At 43.8% G+C, this 17,974-nt stretch overlaps 2 protein-coding genes across 2 annotated transcripts in view; one reads left to right on the top strand and one right to left on the bottom strand.

The window, feature by feature from the left end:
* Window positions 1–2,027: 2,027 nt before the first annotated feature.
* Window positions 2,028–5,247, bottom strand: LOC115598058. The gene is made up of 5 exons (XM_030447522.1): window positions 4,998–5,247; window positions 4,057–4,317; window positions 3,553–3,645; window positions 3,371–3,443; window positions 2,028–2,442 (listed from the first exon to the last, which is right to left on the bottom strand). The coding sequence occupies exons 1-5, from the start codon at window positions 5,245–5,247 to the stop codon at window positions 2,370–2,372; spliced, it is 750 nt and encodes a 249-aa protein (XP_030303382.1). The 3' UTR covers window positions 2,028–2,369.
* The window catches only part of UTRN (utrophin), a 352,138-nt gene continuing 338,701 nt past the window's right edge, over window positions 4,538–17,974 (top strand). The window contains exons 1-2 of the mRNA XM_030446581.1: window positions 4,538–4,568; window positions 5,437–5,600. Coding sequence (XP_030302441.1) covers window positions 5,522–5,600 — 79 coding nt within the window. The 5' untranslated portion in view covers window positions 4,538–4,568; window positions 5,437–5,521. The remainder of the gene's footprint in view (window positions 4,569–5,436; window positions 5,601–17,974) is intronic.

Genomic DNA, 17,974 nt, shown 5'->3' with positions numbered 1-17,974 from the left:
ATTGCTGAAACTTAAGATACAAGGTTCCAGTGTATTTTATGCACACAATATTCCCTTGAATCTGATCTAATCAATAGATGCATCAAATCTAATGAGATAAAAATAGAGTGGAGAGGATCTACTGAAGACACAGATCCTGACCTGTAGAAATGGAAGTAGACTAAAAGGAACATGCTGCTTACTCTTTAAGTTAAGCTGAAAGAGAAGGACACAGAAAGGTGAAGCAGCACGAGTCAGGTGGACCTGCTGCAGTGCAGACAATGGGTCTCTTGCATCCAGGCCTTCTGTATTTATTAGGATTGCTTGCTGCCCTCTGCCCTTGCCCATCCTTCTCCCTTCTGAATCTCGTGCTCCTTGATGCGTGGTTAACGTTGTGTGGCAAAATGGTCTTGAATTTCTTAAGATATGTTACAGTGCCTGCCACAACAGGGCTCTTCATTCTTGGAGGAGCTTGGAAGAAGCTTACACACACACACAGCTGGGCTTAGAATGAAAATACTTAATCTAATGTTAAAATCAGGTCCAAAAGTAAGGGGCTGAGTGTAAAACATGCTGTCCCACCTTTAAAACATGGTTCTGATATTGAACGGGCTGATATTGAACGGTTTAGTACCAGATAATTAGTTGAACAACAAAGCTAGATCTAAAGCACTTTAGATGACTGCAAAATAAAGGAAAAGGAACAACTGAAGATGTCTTCCCAGTACACTAAAGCCTTTCAAAAGTGTACTGCTAAAGGACTTTTAGATAAAACTGGTCCAAGCTTTTAGAAATACTTTATAATTTTCCTCAGAAAAGAAACACACACAGAGAGAATGCTTATTTATATGTCTTTTTCTATATTTTATCCTCAGGTAAGAGATAATGAAAATAGTAGGGGACTTGTACTAACTGGTTAGTGCAGTATGTCAGCACTGAAGCATGAAGGAGCTGCTATTTGAATTTAGATGCAAATTTTGCAGGAAAAAAATGCCTACTGAGTAACAGCCTGTCCGATCAGTTAACTGAGAGTGACAACATGATGGGCTATGCAGAAAGGGACAGTAAAGATACTCTACTCGCAAAGCAATCCATTTGGTATCCCATGTCTTCTTGAATGTGGAGTGGTTTTCTGAAATCATGACAAAACATTAATGAATGGGCACATGCATTATCATAGCAATCATTCTCAAGGTAATGAGGTTCATGAAAATCCTGGTTATATTGTAATCCTATCAATTATGAGTGTATTCTAAAAATAGAAGTGCTAAGAAGAAATATAAGACAAGGAGACAAAGTAAGATGAGCTCAGAGGCTCACAATGGCTTTGTTTTCACACATTAAGGAATTAAGTATTTATTTACTTTGGTCAAAGTTCAAGGACTCCACATGTTCTCAGCCCACTTCTCCACAGTTTCTTTTTCTGTATTCCCCTTGTCTTTCCTTTTCAGTGATGTCTAAAGGCTTTATGGACTTTGGCAAACTGTGCCACACAATCCACATGCTATTATTGGTCTGCACCAACAAAGATATTTTTAGGGGAGTGTAAGTTTTAGAAATATAACCCAATGGAGACTGTGTGTTTGACTTTAAAACTGTGCTAGTCATTACTTTCTAATTCTGCCAATCACTGGAATACAAAATTAGAGACCTAAAGCATAAATATGTTCAGAATGCTAAAGATTAGAGTGCTTTTTTTTTTTTTTTTTCCTTGCTTTTTTTTTTTCCCCCCCCTCATGGAAGTGTGCCTGAAGAGCCAGATATTAAAATTATAGCCCTTGCATTGAGAAGCCTACAGTCTAAATAACTAGCTTGGGAAACTCTGTCTTTGATCAGCAGCTGAGTGAGGATGGCTCTGGAGAAAAGCATGTTTGAAGCACACCAGGAAAAAAATTCTCTTGCTTCCCTGAGGTAGTGTTCAGTCTTGTTATTCTATTACCTTTCTGCTGGTGTTCCATGGTTCAAAGAAGGTAATGATGCCACTTCTGTCTAAAACAGAAAAAAAAAAAAAAGAGGGAAAAGCGAGAAAAAGGAAATGCTACGAGGTTAAACTGAAATGTGTTTCTTTTTGAGAAATAATTTGTAGGTGCTTTCAGAACAAGATTATAAAAATGAGAACCTTAGACTTACACATGGAGGTTTGAAATGGGCTATACCAGCTCTCTGCTCCTGCTTATCAGCTTGGCTGCAGCTTTCAGTGATCAAAGTTATGCTACCTGATAGCAGTCTTGGGTAACATATGTGAAATGACTGATCCCCTTCAGCATCCGACAAAAGAAAGGCCTTTCTTCCACTTAGCATCTCCTCGCATTAGGCAAGGCAATAGGGCACTATGAGATCCCTGGGCCCCACACCCCTGAGAGATACCCAGCAGTGGGAAATTGGAGTTTTCATCTGTGCTCGCCCTTGAGCAGGCGCTGGGTTAGATGGGTCAGTATGTCCCTCATCCTGGTTGTGGAAGACCTGTACAAAAAAGCAGCCAGGTTACATCTGGGCTCTGTGCTTCCAGTATTTGGGTGCCAATCACTAGGCAATGAGATGAGAGGGAACGCACAGGATGGGGCAGAGAAGTAGTCTGTTCAGCCAAGAGCAGCAAGGCAGAAGGCAAGGAACAAGTGGTGCTGCTCTAACCACAAACATTATGTTCCTCATAGAGGTTTATCAGTATAATGTAAACAAAAAGGCAGAAACACAGACCATAGCTTTCCAACAGGGCCAGCCTACTGCTTGGCACTACCTTAGAGTTACACACTCACAGGGATCAAATATTGGTGGTTTTGCAGTGTTTGTCATCCAAGACTGGCAATTCTCAACAGGTTAACAACTTCAGTCATCCCAATACTTAAGGGATGCACTTTATTATTAACTATTTGCACAAAAGAACTATTATGAATTCACATAGTGTTTTAGATTAAGCACATCAAGGATGAGTTAACTAATTTGCATCAAATCACTCAGGAAATCTACTAGATGATCAGAACAAGGCATCTTCATATCACACTTTGAAGAAGCCCTCCATCCTGGAATGCAGAACAGGAAGTCCCAGTCCCTGTTATACACGTGCTGCACAGATCAAAGGCTGAGGAGAAAATGTTAAATGCAGTTACAATTATGGTAATAATAATTTACAAGTACCTTGTTTTGTTTCTTTGAGGTCTCTCTTTCTTTCCTTGAGGGAAATTGTAAAGTATGGGCAAATATCAAAGCTAGCTGAGGCTAAAATACACATAATCATTGTTTATCATTGTTACCTGTAGTGCCTAATAAACACACAAGCTGTATACAGATAAGAAAAAAGACTTTTGAAGGCAAATCATTTCATCACTACATCTGGATATACAAAATGAAAGTTTCACCAAGCCTCCTTTCTCCTAGGTAATAAATTCTGCACCTCGTTTTCTGCAGACTGCTGGCCGGTATCTGGTGTTGTCCTGAGGTACTCGGTGCTGGGGATGCACACAACTCTGAAAAAACATTTTGGGCCGTCGGGTTGAGGCCTGAGAGGTAACACCCAGGAACTACTCAGCTACCGTGTCTCTCCGATATCACTTGAAACTTCAGCCTAACGCTTACCAAGATAAATACCGTCCGGGAGTTCAGCAGCCTTGCTGCACAGGTGAATGAAGATCACTTGCCCGAACAGATACGAGTATGTTAATTCCCAGACTGCAAATGTGGCAATAAATTAATTAGCATGAGCTAAATATTTTACTAACATATATGCTCTGTGCATACATAAAACATGACGGCAAACACCCAGAGCCCAGCGCAGCACATTTTTATCGCTCCGTCCATTTCTTTTGCCGCCCAGCTGAAGCCACCCGCCGCTTCGGGCTGCCCAGCGGCCCGGGGCGGTCCGGGCCGGTCCGGGCCAAACCAGACTACTTTCGGGACAGCGATTTCTTGCTGCTCAGCCTGCGAGCCTCGTAAGCGCCCCTCAGATTTTGTCTTACTCCCTTCTCGTGCGACTTCGGTATGAGGGGGGGAGCGACCGACGGGGCGAGAGAGACGCGATGCGCGGCGATGCCCGCCCTGCCGTGCCGGCCCCTGCCCACCCCGTGTTTCGCCTCCGCTTACCGGACGCGGGGGGGAGGGAAAGCGGGCAGGAAGGGGATGCAGGCGCGCACAGGTGAGCCCGGGAAGGCCGCGAGGGGAGGAGCGAGGAGCGGACCGACGCTGGCCGAACCGGGGCAGTGCCCCGGCCCGCCCAGAGCCGGACCCACCATCCTCCGGGCGGAGCCCTCAGGAACGCGGGGCAGGGCGGTGCTGGGCATCGCTCCGCCCGCTCCGCCCCGCCCAGGACCCGCGACGGGAGCAGCCCCGCCCCTCTCGCTCCCCCTCCCCGGTAAAGGTCTCATACGAGCGTGGTGGTTCCCCCGCACAAAGGAGGCGCCGGGGGTGGGGAGGAGCCGCCGCGGGGCCGAGCCAGGAGAGGAGGAGGAGGCTGTGGAGGAGGCAGGGCGGGAGCGTCTCGCACAGAAAGTTGTGGGCCCGCCAGAGGGAGCGTACGGGGGACGGGGCGTGGGGAGGAGCCGGGGCGGGCCAGGCCGTGGGGAAGCGGGTCCGCCTCCCGCCGCCGTGTCCGAGAGGTGAGTGGTGGTGTATGCTCTCGGTGCGGGGGCTGCTCCTCGGGTGGACGGTGGAGGGCGGGGGAGGAAAGTTTGTTCCCCGGTTTCGGGCCGGTAGCGGCGGGGGTGTAAAGCCCGCGATTGGGCGCACCTGCGGGTGGGGTAGGAGTGCCGGTGTGGGGCGGTGGAGGAGCAGGCGGGACGGGGCGGCCGCCGGTAGCCGGGGCGAGGGGCGGCCCTGCCGCGGGGTGCCCGAGGGCTGGCGGCGCCGCTGCGGCCGCTCACCCTACGGGGAGGAGTTGCTGGCCCGCCCGACCGCCCGCCGGGTCAAAATTCCCTCCGGGGGAGCGGGGGCGATGGCGATGGAGGCCGGGCGGGGAGCTTCCCGGGGCCCGTCCCGCAGAGCTCAGTTTCCCCCGCTCTGGAGAGAGGCTTCGTGGCTTCTCCCACATGCAGCTCTCACTCCCGGGCTGTCCGGAGGTGCTTGCCGTCCCTCATTCCTCTTCCAGCGGACATACATGCCCGTCGGGAACCGGGGGGGCGGGGGGGATGTTTTAGTAGCCCTTTTCAGCGAGGATGTCTCGTTTGGTGCCAGCTGGGTGAAAGGCAGTGGCCGTGTCGCCGTGTCCTGCCCCTCCGGAGTGGGCGAGGCACCCTGTCGCCCAGGCTTGGCTGAAGCTTCACTTTCGTGGCTAGGCATTAACCTGGCCAGCAGCACCCCTTGGCGCCATCTCACTTTTAAAATCAAGGTGTCCGTCGCTTGGTAGGGGTACAGGGAGACGTGACCGGCCGCCCTGGGGCCAACAAGCCTGCTCCTCCCGTGCGAAGTCACTCCTGGCGCAGTCCGTGGGGGTTACAGTGCCTCTCTGCTCCCTGTCTCCCGCTGTAGGTGCTGGTACTGAGCCCAGGCACTCCATGGTTACACTCTTCTCAGGAGCTTAGGCTGCATCCTCAGCGTTCCCCAGCCCGCAAGCATGGCCCATGTCTCCGACCAGGAGGAAGGACCTGGTGGAGGACACGGCGAGTTCAGTGACATCATTAAGTCCAGATCAGGTAAGCTGTTGAAAAAAAAAAAAAAGCAATTTCCCGTTTTCTTCTCTACGTGTATCATCTGACAACAGCTTGAATTTTTAGACAGTGTGGGTTTTTTCTGACTTTTTTTTTTTTTTGGCTGTATATTGGTAGTATGGCGAGTGATTCAGGCTGTTGGTGCAGCAGTCCTGCCATTAAGTAATAGTAATTGTTGATTGCTGGGTTTTTTTTGACAGTCAGTTTTTTTGGAATCCACCTTCTGCGTTATAATTACCTCTGCTTTTGTAAATAACCATGTGCTTAAAGTGCTCTTATGCAACATAGTGTTGGCAACTTTTTTTGTTTATTCTTAGACACTGAAAATTGAAACTGGCCACAATACTATACCTCCTAAAAGTGCATCATAAATTAATGTGCTTCCTCCTTAATGTAAAACAGTTGTGTAAGGCTACTCGCTCAGGCATTTCCTCTAGCAAAGCATTCATGTAACAAAGCTGAAGGTTATTGTAAAAACATGGAGTTTTCTTGGTTATTGTGTATTTGAGTCTTCTGATGAATGCTAGGGTAAGGAGGTAGCCTCATTGTAGCAGGGGGAGACTGAAGTCTTTGGAGGAGCAGAAGTGAGTTGTTTATACCCTAATAAAAATTTGTGCTGCAACTAGAGACTAGATGCTCACTTGTTTAGCCTCAAAGTCTGTCTTTTCTTTCAAATGTGTAACTTCTGTTAAAAAAATTTCCTCTGTATCTTACAGGGTGTTTTAAAATGTTCCCTATATTAAAAACTATAGCTATCTGGTTGTTTTTGGTTTGATATCTCAGATTACATAGAATGTGGGTCTGAATTTGAATCTCATTGGTGAAGTGCTTTTTAGACCTTTTTCTGAGGAATGACACCTTTGGTGGAGGCAGCCTTCCTCTTGACTTCTGGAAGTGCAGTTTATGAAACAGAAATGCTTGTGGTTTTCCATCTCTGATCCCTTAGTGCTGGTTTACATTTTCTGATGTTTTGGTTTTGGTTTTTTTGAAACATTTGGACAAAACTTTGCCATGTAAATGTGCAGTCAGCACCTCTCGGCTTTGAGTTTGGTGATGTCTTGCAGACAGTTTGCATGCATACATGTGTGCAAGCACTGCAGTTCTATAGGATGTCTGAGGAAACACAGCTGTATTTAAGATCTTCCTTGGATGAACAAGCTATACAGTAAATTCTATTGGTTTGGGTGGGTGACTGTAAATTTCCTAATATAACTGCTTTAACTTTTTCTCTGTTAATGCAAAAATTATGTATATTCTAATATTCACAAAGCTAAGAGACATGTAAATTGAATTAAAAATAGTGAAAATTGATCTTAAATAATCAATCTTTTCTAAATAATACACTGGTTTGGATTTGGATGTGTAAGTTTATTACTGTATTACATAGCTTGCACCTGAACTAATCACTAGAAGTAGACCTGCAAGAGGGATTTCCTAATGAAAGGGCTGAATGTTTCTGAAGTACAGGTGGTGGCAAATTAAAGGGTAGTTGTCAGGAGAGGGGAAATAAGTTATAATAAGCAATGCTTCCATTTTTCCTAGATATCTGTAACAGGAAATGCTAATTTTGATAGTTAGAAAGGAAAACTGAGTTGTTTGTAGTTGGGTAGATTTCTCCAGCTCAGGGTGTTCTTCATGGTGTGACTGAAGTACAGTAGAAGTATTACCTTTAACTTCCTGGTATTTAGGGTAGTTTGGGGTCTGTTTAGGTTTTGAGACTACAGAGAGCAGAACCCGCCAAGGTTTACCATCTTCACTTTCCCTTTTCTACTGCTCTTTTGCAGTAGAAAGAGAGCTGTTATTTTGTTTCTTGCTGCTTTGTAAGTTTATTACCTGTGATATGGGAAATCTCTACTACTCTGATTAGAGAGAGCATGTTAATATTTTCACCCTTGGTAAATAAAGTACAATAAAAATAAAAAGCTTGTTTCTAGTAGGTGAAAAAAAATTAAATAACAAGGTCGTAGTATTTTAAATGCATATTATATATATGCATTTTTAAAAGTAAGAATACTGGAAACAGTTTTTGTAAGTGAGAGAGATGTGTAATATCCCATGGAAAGGTATTTCTCACTTTGTACTCTCCTTGGCAATTGTCTATTTTTCAACATACTTTATCTTTTTGGAACAGGTCACCAAACCATCAGGATATCATGGTTATTTAAAAGCATTCATCTTCTAAAAGTGGTGGTTAAGATATATGGCTAAATCTGGTGGGTTTGTTATAACTTGGAAAAAAAAAGATTATTTGGAGTGGAAGAGTCTTTTGGAGGTCAGCCCTTAACTAAGAGGCTACTGGTAAAAATCTTTCTAAATACTGGGATACAAATGTAAACTTTAGTCCTCAGTGGCCTCTCAAACTGAGTATATCCTCTTTTTTGTGGCCATTGCTTATTTCGTTATCTTGCTTTGAAAAGGCAGTAAGCAGCTAGAAACCCATAGAAGTGGCACTGTTAATGCTTTGATTGGTTATTGAAAACTTGAGCTTTAATCTAAAATTACTCTAATGAGACCGTCATAACATGCATTAAGTTTTATTGCTGCTTGGGGCTGTGTGGTGTCCATCTATGCCTGTTTCTATGAGCAGAGCTAGCTGTGTAGGTTTTATTAATGCCTTATTACTGGGGGCCTCTTGGCAGACCATGTGAAGGATGCAGGACAGCAATTGACATAAACTGATGGCAGGTTGTTTTGTTTTCTTTTTCTTGTGTGAAAAAAAAATGTCATAGGATTTCATGGGTAGGAAAAGTTAATTTTGTAAGTATCTTAATTCATCCTTTGGGGAATATGACTTGAGAGGATGAAGGATAAAACACTTGGAGTGGAGATCCTTGCGTGTTATTGGTTCTGTTGAAAATACCTTTTCCTTCAGCGATCAGTGAGAAAACTTTCTGCTTGCTATATGCTGTAGCTGTTGTAAGCCATAAATGCTTGGCTATCCAAAGCAAAAGAGTTGTTTTTTCCCCAGTAATGTCACTTGTGTGACTTACAATACTAAAAAAGGAGAGGCTTCTTTATCTCATTCAATTAATGTTCATTGTATTCTCTTTTGGATGTGGCTCTTCTTTGATTCGATGATCTGCTAGTGCTGATAAAAAGTGTAGCTAGAAGTTACTTTCAAAGATAGATCTTTTTTGCTTAGAATAATATGCTAGTGACCAAAGCAGCCTTTAAAATAGCTGTGTTGACTGTGGTAACTGGAAGGGAGCCTGCCTGGTGTTCCCAGAAGAACCAAGTGTCATTTTGCCTCCCTTCCTGCTGCACCAGTGGCAGACATTGATGGCTCTAAATGTCTGGTGTTTAAGGGGTAGGATACTTGTTCCTGGATGGTTACTCTGGATTTACAATTTTATATATATCATTATTAGCCTCTGCTATACCTGTGCGTCTGTATGATTGCTTGCCATGGAAAAGAGGTTTTCCCTGCCTTTGAAAGATATAAATCAGCTCCATATACAGTACTTCATGCTACAGGGACATAGAATCATAGAATTGGCTGGGTTGGAAGGGACCTCAGAGATCATCGAGTCCAACCCTTGAACCACCACATCCAGTCTCTTTTTAAATATCTCCAGGGATGGAGAATCCACTACTTCCCTGGGCAGCCCATTCCAATGCTTAATCACTCTCTCCGTAAAGAAATTCTTTCTAATGTCTAACCTAAACTTCCCCTGGCACAACTTAAGACCATGCCCTCTTGTCTTGCTGAGAGTTGCCTGGAAAAAGAGACCAACCCCCACCTGGCTACACCCTCCTTTCAGGTAGTTGTAGAGAGTGATGAGGTCTCCTCTGAGCCGCCTCTTCTCCAGGCTGAACAGTCCCAGCTCCCTCAGCCTCTCCTCATAGGGTCTGTGCTTGAGTCCCTTCACCAGCCAATTTTATGATTCTGTGTCCCTGTAGCATGATGTACTGTATATGGAGCTGATTTATATCTTTCAAAGGCATCTTGTGCAGATAGGTGAGCTGTTCTCTTTGTGATAGCTTTCAGGAAGGAATGCTGTGGGATGATTGCCTTACAGTGTTGAAAACAGCTCTGTCATCACTGGGCTTGAAGAACAGATGAGTCTTCACTATGATTAATTATGGAAAAAAGACAAACTCACTTAAAAATCTGTCATGGTAGTTTGGAATGGTAATATATAATTAAACAGTAATACGTGACAGGAAAAACATTTCTGGAAGATTACTTTGAGCCTCTGGTGCATTTTAAGATATGAGTTCATGTCTAAATTGAGGGGAAGCTTATTCTTCTCATCTACCTTTAATTTTAATTACAGTAAGTATATTTGACTGAAATATTGCTTCAAAAATTGTAACTTATTTTTTGAGTTCTTGGGCAAAGCTTGTTCTGAGGGCTGCTGCTGTTGTCTGTCCCCATGAAGTAATGCTTACTTGGCTGGCAGCCCCTTGCTCTGGGATCTCCCTGCCCTGCAGCACCACGTGTTGCCTTCAGAACCAGTTCCTTCTGTCGTGCCTCTTGCTGCCAGATTGCTATGGGCCAAACACTCTGTTTCTCACTTATTATTTTGGTTCCTTCAGTGTGAAATGGCCAGGAGTTGTTGTAGTTGCAGGCAGACCCTTGGGATTCTGTCAAATGGGCTCAGAGTTGGTGTAGCCCTTTTCGCACTGTGTGAACTCTTTGGGGATGTTTGTGCCAAGTGTGAGCAGACAAGGTGTTAAAGACAAGTGACAAATTTACTGCTCCTTATTTCTAACCACTAAAAAGACTGTTTAAAAAAAAATCTAAACCTTTAGGTTGCTGTATCCTGGATTTTTTCTGTCATTTGTATCACCTCCTTTTCTTGGGCTGTCTGCTGGGGATGGATTGGATACTGCAGTGAAGACAGCTCTAGGTTATTGCCTAGCATTTATGAAATGACATATATAAGTACCAGCCTGGTTTCTTCTAGTCTCTTGATTGGTAGGTGAAGAAATAACATACGCTGCTCAGTGTATTTGAAGCACGACTTTGCCTTGGAATAGAAATTGAGACTCCTCAGGGAGGGGGGAAAAAAAACCAAACAAAACACAACCAACCCAAGCTATAAAAGCAGCCCATTGATTTTTGTGTGCTCTGCCAGGAAATGGAGACATAACCTTGGGCAAGAGCTGTTATGTGAGGCACCATGTGTACTGTGTTAATTGTTTCTAAAGAAGTCTAGAAGTTGGGGTGGGGAGAGGCAGCTGCTTGTGGTGTGGGGACCCCCCCCACTAGTGAGGTTCCCATGCAGAAGGGATGCCTAGGCAAGGGGCAGACCAGGAGAAATGTGAAGCTACCATCTCTACTTCCCCCAGTGCTCTGAGGCTTTGTCTCCCCTTCTTTCCTCAGCCCTTGGGTCTGGGGGAAGAAAGACTCATGCAGTGCCATGAAAATATTTTGATGCGTGAATAAATCCTTGAAGTTCACAGCATTGGGTAAGAATTAGCTGTGCTGTCTTAACACCTCTTAGTAACTACTCCTAACGTAACTCATCTTGACTCTTCCTCCTAGTAGATCCTCTTGTTCATGGTGTGTGTGTTGGGGTTGACTCTTGTGAGCAGAATTGTTATTAACATCTTTAGATTGTGAATAAGTGAGGAGACCACCTGGAACAGGGAAGTCAGTGTAGGTGTGGAAGGGTGAGGGGAAGTGCATGTGGGCTTGAACTCTTGTTGTTTCAAGACAGTAATAGTTGCTCTGCTGCTAGGTAGCAGCATGGAGCCCTCACAATCTGTTTTTCATGTGTTGTATGGTATCCCTCCTTCAAAGGAAAATGCTCAATTAGAAGAGTGCAGCTGTTCCCACCCATCCTGGGAGCGGAGATGTGCATAGCATGAAGTTGGAGAGAACTGTATTTATTTGGATGCCTTAATAACTGTATGAAGAATGAATAACAGGGTTTAAATATTGTAGAGGTAGGAGGGAGGAGTTGCATTGTCTGGCTTTTTATTGTGTTGATGGAAGAATAAATTTTAGTGTGCCATGCTTTGTCAGAAGTCTGTTTTGTCTTCCTCCCCTCCCCCAGTGTGTTTCTGGAATGAAATGGAGAAGTGAGCTGAGCTGTAATTTCAGAAAGTGACAGTGTATTCTTATAAGAAAGCTGGGAGTTTTAAAGGTAGCAACAAAAATAACAGGCTAAGGAAATAGAAGAGCCCTCTGGCATCTGTGGGTTTGACAGAATACAATGATACAGCTCTGTTGCAAGCCTTAGTTCTGGGAATGAGGAAAGAAACTACTGACTTGTAAATATACACAGCTGCAAAGTCAGCGAAACATCTGCCATCAAGAAGGAGGAGTCAGAAGCTGCCATTTTTTTGTTTATTAGGATAGGATATGATGTCTTTGAGCCCTTTCTTTGAAAGAACATCTGTATAACCTGATGCTGCTTTTGGAGAGACTAAAAAAGAAAAACTGACATTGACTATTGGACCCAAGTTGTGCTCAGGCCCCAGTGCAGCTAAATACAAACTCCTGCAGTAACTCTTTTTTTTTATTAAAATCCCTAAATCACTTATCTGTGGCACCAGCAGGTTGGGGCTGGTTCATAGTCACTGGCTGTGAATCCAGCTGCATGTCTGAGCAGCTGGGAATCTGACATACAGTTGTGGAGACCTCATGGGGAGGCTGGGGCCAGGCTGGATGCTGATTATCAGTGGGGAAGATGCTAGAAGATCATCAGCTGTAATGGCAAGAATGTGGGTAGTCACAGCCCTTCTGCTTCAGACAGGCTTGAGGCTGTGTGGGTGTGTTATGGGCTTTATCTTCCCTCAGATGTTCTGACCAGCTCTGCATGTGATCCACAGTGATGCAGGGGAGATGCAGGTTATCAATGGGGATCCACCTACAACTGTGGCAGTGACCTTCTTGTGAAGGTCTCTTATGCTCAGAAATGTGTTCACTCTTTAATTGCATTTTTAGATATTTGTTAATCTGTTGAGTGCAAGGAACAGATGTATTCAACATGTTGAGATGCCAGAGAGGAATAACTTGAGTGTTGCCTGGCTTCATCAGTAATTTTTCTTGTAACAAGGCAACTCCTGTGCTGGGGAAGCATCCTTCACCCTTTTCAGGTGTGAAGGTCTCCTGCAGGGTGTGGAAAAGCGGTGAAGAGCTGCTGAGTTTTTAGTTGGTGCTGATAGGGTGGCTGCTTTGGTGAGAGACCAACTTATATCTCAAAAACACTGGACACATGTTGGTAGGAAAGGGTATGGCTACATTACAGATACTAGCTATGTATTCTTAAGTTATTTTGCTGCTCAATATAGGGAATGTGCAGCAATAGTCCTCAGCCATAAATCAGTAGTAGTGAAGAACCTTTCTGTATTTCAATGCCTTTTCCCCTCGCTGTATCAAAAATTAAATCCACCATTGGGAACTTCTGGAGAGATTTAGTGGGGGAACTGGATAAACATACAAGGACAGTCACTGTCTTCTGCATTTTGCTGTCAAGAAACACATACTTAAGCCATGGAAGAAAATGCTTTGATGGGTCTTTGTAATTCATTCCACAAATAACTTTGCTACTTTGTACTTTGCTTTTAATGTCTAGCATCAACTGTAGTTTTTGATCCCTTCCTTGTTCAGATCATGGCAGAGGACCAAAGGTAGAATATGCTCCTAAATGTTATATTATAAATTATTGATCAGAGAACAGTGTGATGGATAAGTTCTGAAATGTTTTGCTAGCTTTTTTTTATTGTTGCTAATTTACCATGCTATCCCCATTTAGCCAAGAAGGGTAGCCTGTGCATGAAGAACAAATAGAGGAGACTAATCTGAACATTTTATAGGAGTATGCTGGGAATAGAGTGAATCCTCTTGTTTTCTGTGCTATTTTAATAATTATAAAATAGGATTGCAATAAGAGAATAATGAAAAGTACTTAAATGTCATCAGACCAAGACCTTTCTATTCCCTCTTTCTAGGCTTTCACTTCTGTTATAACTTACTAATGAACAACAGCTATCATCAGCATAAATCATTTCCAGAGAGAGTTCATTGCTCTCTTTTCTGGTTTCTACGTGTACGTCTTGTACTTGGATGAAGCTTCTTATGGAAATTCATGGGAATGCATTATGTTAACACTCAGCCTCTTTCTTGAGAAAAGATTTTGTGGAATCGAAAGTCTGGTAGTATCCTTCTGATTATAGTTTTACTCTGTTTGGGACTGAACTTTCTGCTCAATGTTTTTCCTCTGTGCTCAGGAATTTCTCTCTTGGACCTGGCTGTAGTGCCTGATTTAGAACTTGCTGGTTTGATTTACTGAGCTAAGAAAAAAAAAGAAAAATTCATTTTTAAGCTAATTTAACACATTGTTCATTCAGAGTAGGGTCTGTAAAGTTTAATCAGTTATTAAAGTTCACAGTACAGATGTGAAGTATTCACTCTGGTCTTCCTACTAAAAAAATTACATTTAAATACTTCATGATCTGGGCAGAGGAATAGCCTGTCTGGCATTGTGTCAGACTTGTGCAGTGCTCAGGTACTTGTGGATATTTGCTTCTCCTTAGCACACTGAGGATGAGAGCAAATGGTCCAGGATGCTCTAGCTTCTTTCGAGCTAAGAATTTCCTGACATCTTTGAGGCTGCCTTCTCTGCCTATAATCTGCTGGAGTGGATTTTCTGTCACTATCTGATAATAACCTCCCCTTCTCAGCAGGCAGTGTTAAATATTTCATCATTATTTAAGGGTAGAAGTTACTTTGCTTACACAGTGACTAACAGTGTTGGATGTGTTCATCTCCATGAAGAGAATGCAGAGGCAGAACTCACCTTTTTAATATTTTTTTTAAACAAAACAAACCCCAAACAACCAAAAAGTCTTCCTAATTGAAAATCACAAAATTCTCTTAATTTTGAGTTAGCTGGACTTACAACATGGTTGTGGTATGACGGAGCTCTTTGTATGTATTAGGTTACCGTATCCATAAAGAAAAGAAATTGCGTGCAGTTAAAGATATTTTTCTTCCCTTAAATGAGGGATTGTAATAGGAGGAAAGAATATGTGGCACGTAGAAACCAGAGATTCATGTCAAACATGATGACAATGTAGAATGGCCAACCAGGCTAATTTACAGCTGAGGTGACTTCATAATTGTTTGTTGCATTGATTGATTATAATTTCTCTTGTCTCTGAGGATGACTTGTGACTGACTGAATAATATTTTAAAATAGATCTGTTCAATTCCAAGTATGAGGAGGATAACTTATTAATGTGATATGCAGTTAAAAATAGTTATCCAAAATAAATTAAAAAGTCCCAAACCTTGCATTTTGAAAAACATACTTCCATTCTTCCCAGGAGGTGCTCTTTTTTGCATGTATGTTCCCTGTTCTTTCTCTGTGGTGGCTGCCTCAGTGTGTGCTCCACAGCATGGAGAGGGGAAAGAGCAGAAAAGCTGGAGAGTCTCTTTTCCTTCCTCCTTCTGTCCCAGAATATGGGAAGGGTGGAAGGATGAACATGGCAGTGCTGGCTCTTGCTGCCCTGGGATGTGTCCCTGCTGGGACTGTGTGCTGACACTTAGGGACTCCCATGCTCCTGGTTTTCAGGCATAATCTCTGTGCTGCAAATAGTTTGAGACAGTCTAAAAATCTTGTCAAACTGGTGGAAAAAGTAACAATACTTTTTTCCTGCTGAACTCTATTGGCTCCCTGGCTTCACTTCCCTGCCCTGGCAGGCATTTGCAGGGAGGTGAAAAAAAAAAAGCATTCCTTGAAGATTTAGCTACTGCTCAAGATTGTCTTCATAGAGGACAGGTCTGGTGAAGACAGGGTTGCTTGCAGAGATACCAGTATGAATATTTGTACCAAGCAGATGGAAAAATGAGCTGAGGGCAATTGCTACTGATGAGAAACTCAAGGGCCTGGTGCTATCTGCAGGGACCTTGGCTACCTACAAAGGACCTGTGCAGCTTAAGGCATTTGCCTCAAGACTTAACCGAACAGCTACAGTTTGCTGCTGAAGTTGCTTGGGTGTTTTGTGAGGGTGCTGGCACAGAGAGACTGCGTGGCTGGAGGGAGCGGGGCAGCCTCTCTGCCAGCTGGAGCTGTGCAGCATCATCAGCAGCCGCCTCTTCCTGGGACCTGCCCAGGGCCCGGATCCTCCAGCACAGCAAAAAAAAGTATGTGCAGGGGTCACTTTTTCCAAAGTAGTCATAGGTGGTGTGGGGGGACAGGGACTTGGGGTGGTGCCCATCTTTCTGGTAATTGCCACTTTAATAAGAGCCCTCACGCTTGCTTGTCGCTGTTGAAACGCTGCCAGGTCAGATTTCCAAAGGATTCAGGCCCTGCACCGCATGGCCCCTTCCTGATGTCTTGCGTGGTGAGAAAGTGTGCCATGAAGAGTGCCAGGGGACAGAGAGAAGGGCATTTCTTTATAAATTAGGCAAACTCTCTCGTGTTCTGGAGGAGACTGTGTTTGGATGCGTTTCTGTACTAGATGGGAACTGTTTGATGATAGTGTCCAAGACCAAAGGCCAAAAAAAAGGAGTTGAGGAGCTTGTGATCTGCTGGAGCTGGAACTTGAGGCCCCAGTATTAAAACTTGGTGCTGAAAGATTCTGGTCTAAGGTGAAGAGAATTTTCAGCGAGCCTTTATTTTTCCCAGGAGAAAGACATTGTGAGGTTATTAATCAAGCACTAGAGAAAAGAAACATTGTTGTTCTTCCTTCCCAAAATAAAGTAACCAAGGCAAAACCTTCTCTTGCTGGTATTAGCAACCATGTGGCCACCACCCCTGTTGATGGTTGCAAGAATGTAGCGTTATCATGATAAACAGCCTTGGGTATGAAAGGGGGAATGACCTGTGCAGAGGGACAGATGTCATAAATTTTTTAACAAAAATGCACTGCAGGGAAAAGACGGATTTCTTTGCTGTAGTCGTTTACCCAAGATGAGATAATGATTCTGAAATTTATGTTGGTGTCAGAGTCCAAATAATTGAGATTCCTAGAAAGAAGGGGAGCATAGGACTGGATGTAGAGGGGAATTGTGTTGCCGCAGAGATAAAGATGTATTCTTTTGAAGAGTAATTGAGTCCGTGTTTGCCTGGGGGATTTGGAGAGCTGTTTCCTTGGCTTGCCTGATACTATCAGCAATTGGTGATCTCTAACGCAGTGTATGCCTGTCAGAGAGCATCTTGCCCTAGGCATGGTGGTTCTCTGGCATCTGGCATTGAGGTGGCAAGTATGCTGGCACTGTGCAGTGTTATCCTGGTCGAATGCCTCCTAGCTTTATGAGCTTTGCTTTCTATCCATTGATAGGGTCTAGTCAACCGGTGAATGATGCCATGTACTGTAGTTGGAGCAGTCAAGGTCTGGTGACTTCCTAGGTGATGTTCCTGTTGTTAAAGGCTCCTAAATTCCCACATGAATCAACTGCTATGTGCCTTGCGTCAGTAAGTGTAGATGAGGAAGGTACCTGCCCTGCAGAGGAATGTGACTGTGGAACTTCTGCTCTAGGGCATTTTCACATTGCAGGAGGTCCTGTGTCCTGCAGCTACTCTGGTGTTTCTCTTGAAACTGTTTCTCACTGGTGCATTTGATTCTGCACCTAAATTAGGGGTTAATGTATTAGGACAGGGATCAGTCTAGCCTGTAATGACCACTTCTGAGGCACACTAAATTTTCTTAGTCAGGAACTGAGGTAGAAGAGGAGCACGTAATATTTGGTGGATGTCATAGTTTGTGGCTTTAGGAATGGAGACCATAATCAATGACAATAAATATGTGGTGGTCTGGGCAGAATATCACTATGTGATGTAGTAGTTTCTTTTTCTATTAACTGGGCAGGGCAGGCTTTAGCAGTGAGAAAACTGGCATGAAAGCAGTGAAGTGTCCCAGCAACCCTAACTTGTAGGCATATCAAATTTGCTTTTGCTGTCTGCCTTTTTCCAATATGATGATGAAGATGACCTGGACTGCTGTAGTCACCCCTATAGGACTCAGTGCTCTTAGCTTAGGTGATAAATGTAGGTGCAGTGTGTGGTTGACAGTGAAGTCCTCTGAACTAGTCCAAATCTTTTGAACAGGCCTTTGGAGAAATATAGGATCTTCTGCAAATCTCACCACTGGAGCTAAATAGAAAAAAGTAATCCACACTGGGTAATGCACTTGTAGGGAGGTTTTGGTTCTTGTGTGATTTGGGCCAAAAAAAAAAAAAAAAAAAAAAAGCTTGGAATTTGCTGCCAATAGCTGCTGTGGAAGTCCTGATGCATCGTTTCCTCCACAGCACTGCCCTGCTGCTGTTGGATGGGGAAGCTGGGAGGGAGCAGAAACTATTAGCCAGGTGGTAAAAATGGGCTGTTTATCCATTTTGCTGCCTGGGGAAAGAAGGAAGGGGTCAAAGAACGTGACTTTTCCTTCTGTAATGCACTGTTGAA

This window comes from Calypte anna, chromosome 3 (genome assembly GCF_003957555.1).
Source record: "Calypte anna isolate BGI_N300 chromosome 3, bCalAnn1_v1.p, whole genome shotgun sequence".
Classification (NCBI taxonomy): domain Eukaryota; kingdom Metazoa; phylum Chordata; class Aves; order Apodiformes; family Trochilidae; genus Calypte; species Calypte anna.
This window is presented reverse-complemented; position numbering and strand designations above follow the sequence as displayed.